This window comes from Pseudophryne corroboree, chromosome 7, assembly GCF_028390025.1.
Source record: "Pseudophryne corroboree isolate aPseCor3 chromosome 7, aPseCor3.hap2, whole genome shotgun sequence".
In the NCBI taxonomy this organism is placed as follows: domain Eukaryota; kingdom Metazoa; phylum Chordata; class Amphibia; order Anura; family Myobatrachidae; genus Pseudophryne; species Pseudophryne corroboree.
In genome coordinates, this window is record NC_086450.1 from 9515508 (window position 1) to 9518622 (window position 3115).

General features: G+C 36.8%; 1 protein-coding gene across 1 annotated transcript; it reads left to right on the forward strand.

The window, feature by feature from the left end:
* Window positions 1-628: 628 nt before the first annotated feature.
* LOC134943240 (gamma-crystallin 1-like) lies at window positions 629-2016 on the forward strand. The gene is made up of 2 exons (XM_063932187.1): window positions 629-886; window positions 1741-2016. Exons 1-2 carry the CDS (start codon window positions 629-631, stop codon window positions 2014-2016), a joined length of 534 nt encoding a protein of 177 aa, XP_063788257.1.
* Window positions 2017-3115: the final 1099 nt, after the last annotated feature.

A 3115-nucleotide genomic window follows, 5' to 3' on the forward strand; every position in this document is an offset into this window, starting at 1 on the left:
TATGCACAACAGAGGAAATGCAGAGTAGCCACAAGCACTGAACAAAAGGCGTATACATTTTCCATAGCTGACAGAAGCAGGTCAGCACGGCAGCGTTGCACACATCAGCAGTACAGGATGTATAAAAGGTCCAGCACATTGACCCTAACACAGATCACAGCCTCTGCACCAGAACTCCAGGCAAGATGGTTAAAGTAAGTAACATTTCATTTACAAGAGTATGATGGGATACAAACTTGCAGTCTATGCAGGATACTGTAATTTGGCTCATGGGATATATATGTATATATATATATATATATATATATATATATATAGTTATAGTTATTTAGTTAATATAAAGTATTCTGCTGTAAAATTACAGAATAAAGGAATAGGAAAAAAGTAATTTCAGTAATCAATAGTTTAAACTTCAAATATTTTTTTCTGTTATTTTAAAATTTATATCAACACTTTTGCAACAAATATGCAAACTGAGAATTTAAATGGAAATAGAGAAAATGAGAGAGATAATAAGTCTACATTCCGTTTTGGATAATATTGCAGGGTAGTCACTAATAACATATAGAATGTTGCTACTTACCAAAGCTGTTACATTATTTTCAAACCTGCCATTAATAAAAGCACAATGATATTTCCACAGATCGTCTTTTACGAGGACAAGAACTTCCAGGGCCGCTCCTATGAGTGTAACTCTGATTCCTCTGATTTGTCCTCATACTTCAATCGCTGTAACTCCATCCAAGTGGAGAATGGGAACTGGATCCTGTATGAGCAGCCCAACTACAGGGGGCACCAGTACTTCCTGAGGAAAGGAGAGTACCCCGACTTTCAGCAGTGGTTGGGTTACAACGACTCCATCAGATCCTGCCGCCTGACTCCACAGGTAAACTATTTCTGAATCATTTCCTATTATAATATTTCCTTAGTATCCATTTTAATTTGAAGTCCCTGTTTGTGGTGTAACATAGTAACGTAGTAACATAGTTGTTGAGGTTGAAAAAAGACAATTGTTCATCATGTTCAACCTACAGTATAGATCCATGTATTATATCATTATTACAGATTATGGGGGTAATTCTGAGTTGATCGCAGCAGCAAGTTTGTTAGCAATTGGGCAAAACCATGTGCACTGCAGGGGGAGCAGATGTAACATGTGCACAGAGAGTTAGATTTAGATGGGTTATATTGTTTCTGTGCAGGGTAAATACTGGCTGCTTTATTTTTAAACTGCAAGTTAGATTTCAGTTTGAATACACCCCACCCAAATCTAACTCTCTCTGCACATGTTACATCTGCCCCACCTGCAGTGCACATGGTTTTACCAACTGCTAACATATTTGCTGCTGCGATCAACTCAGAATTAGGCCCAATATCCTTGTATGCTTTTTTCGGCTTAGAATTTATCCAACCCTTTCTTAAATCCATCGATTGAGTCCAACATCACAACCTTCTCTGGCAGTGAATTCCATAATCTTACTGCCCGCACTGTGAAGAAACCCTTCCTACACTTGGTGTTAAACTTCAAGCATCCAGTAGGAAGGGTTTCTTCAGTGTAATATATTAGGATATTTTTGGCCCAATGTTATCTCAAACAAAAAGTTAGATCAAATAAAGCAATATTATTTTTTTCTTATCAACGTTGGAGAACTCATTTTATGCCAATGTGTTTTTTTTTTTCTTTCTATGATTATATGGGCTTTCTGTTATGTTTTTTTTTTTTTTTGTTGTTTTTTGTAGCACCGTGGGCCTTTCAGATTAAGGGTATATGAGAAGGAAGACTTTAAAGGTCAGATGATGGAGTTCACAGAAGACTGTCCCCATGTATCTGAGCAGTTCCGCTACAATGACATCAACTCCTGCCATGTGCACGACGGATACTGGATGTTCTACGATGAGCCCAACTACCGGGGACGTCAGTACTACCTGAGACCTGGGGAGTACCGGAGATACAGTGACTGGGGAGCCACCAGCCCCAGAATTGGCTCCTTCAGACGGGTTCAGCATTTGTTTTAGAACATGAAATCTTGTATTAATTTATTTGAAAACTTAAATAAAATGTATACGAATTACAGTATGTATTATTATTATTATTATTATTATTATTATTAGAAGAGATATTATCTATACTAAATATTGAACTGGTTTCAAATATTCAACAAACTGTTTGTACACCGCACTACCTCAAACCTCATAATAGCTACATTAAAGCTAGAACATACTGTTTGTACAAAAATGTTAGATACAGTAGATAGATAGATAGATAGATAGATAGATAGATAGATAGATAGATAGATAGATAGATAGATAGATAGATAGATAGATAGGGAAGGTGCCCTAGTTGCACATCCTAACTTCAAGTAATGAGACACAAAGAGTACTAATGCAGGTGTGCTATTCAAACATTACTAATTGTAATTGTATTACATTTTGCAATAAATTTAGCAATCTGAGGTTTTTCGTATAATCTTGGCCACGATTATGGGTTTACCCACCACTCCAGACTAACCTCATAGTCGGGTAAGTCTCTAACATTCTAAGGGCTCAAGTGGAGGGCGTGGAACACCCTAAAAACAGGGTTTGTTTTACAGTAGGTGCATGGCCTTTGAATCGGTCTGGGAAAGCTCGTTCACCACAGGTAGCGCACCAAGCCCAAACATGTTTCAGTGACATGACATTATTATTGTGTTTTGTCAATGTTTGGTCTAAATCACTCATTTGGTAACAGATGATTTTTGTCATAATTAAAAAAAAAAAAAAAATCATGTGTTAGTAAATGTGGACTTTAGATCCTGAAATAGAAAATCAACCAAATATCCACCAAACAATGACCGAAAATCAATCAAAATCGACCCAAATTGACTTTTAGTAAATATACCCCATGGTTATTATATCTTGGGTTATGTAGTTTAATAAATAAAAACCTAATTTTGGGGAAACCAAGCCAGTGCAGAACTTTTAAACAGGATTGTTCATGGAGGTTAAGCCACTTAGGACTTAAGTTGGGTTTATTTAAAACCTACCTACTTTAAAAGTCCATGGTAGTTGCTGGAGAGTAAAGGGGCCGGGTGAAGTCATGGGAGCCTCTAATCTCATATTGAGTCTAATTCTGAGT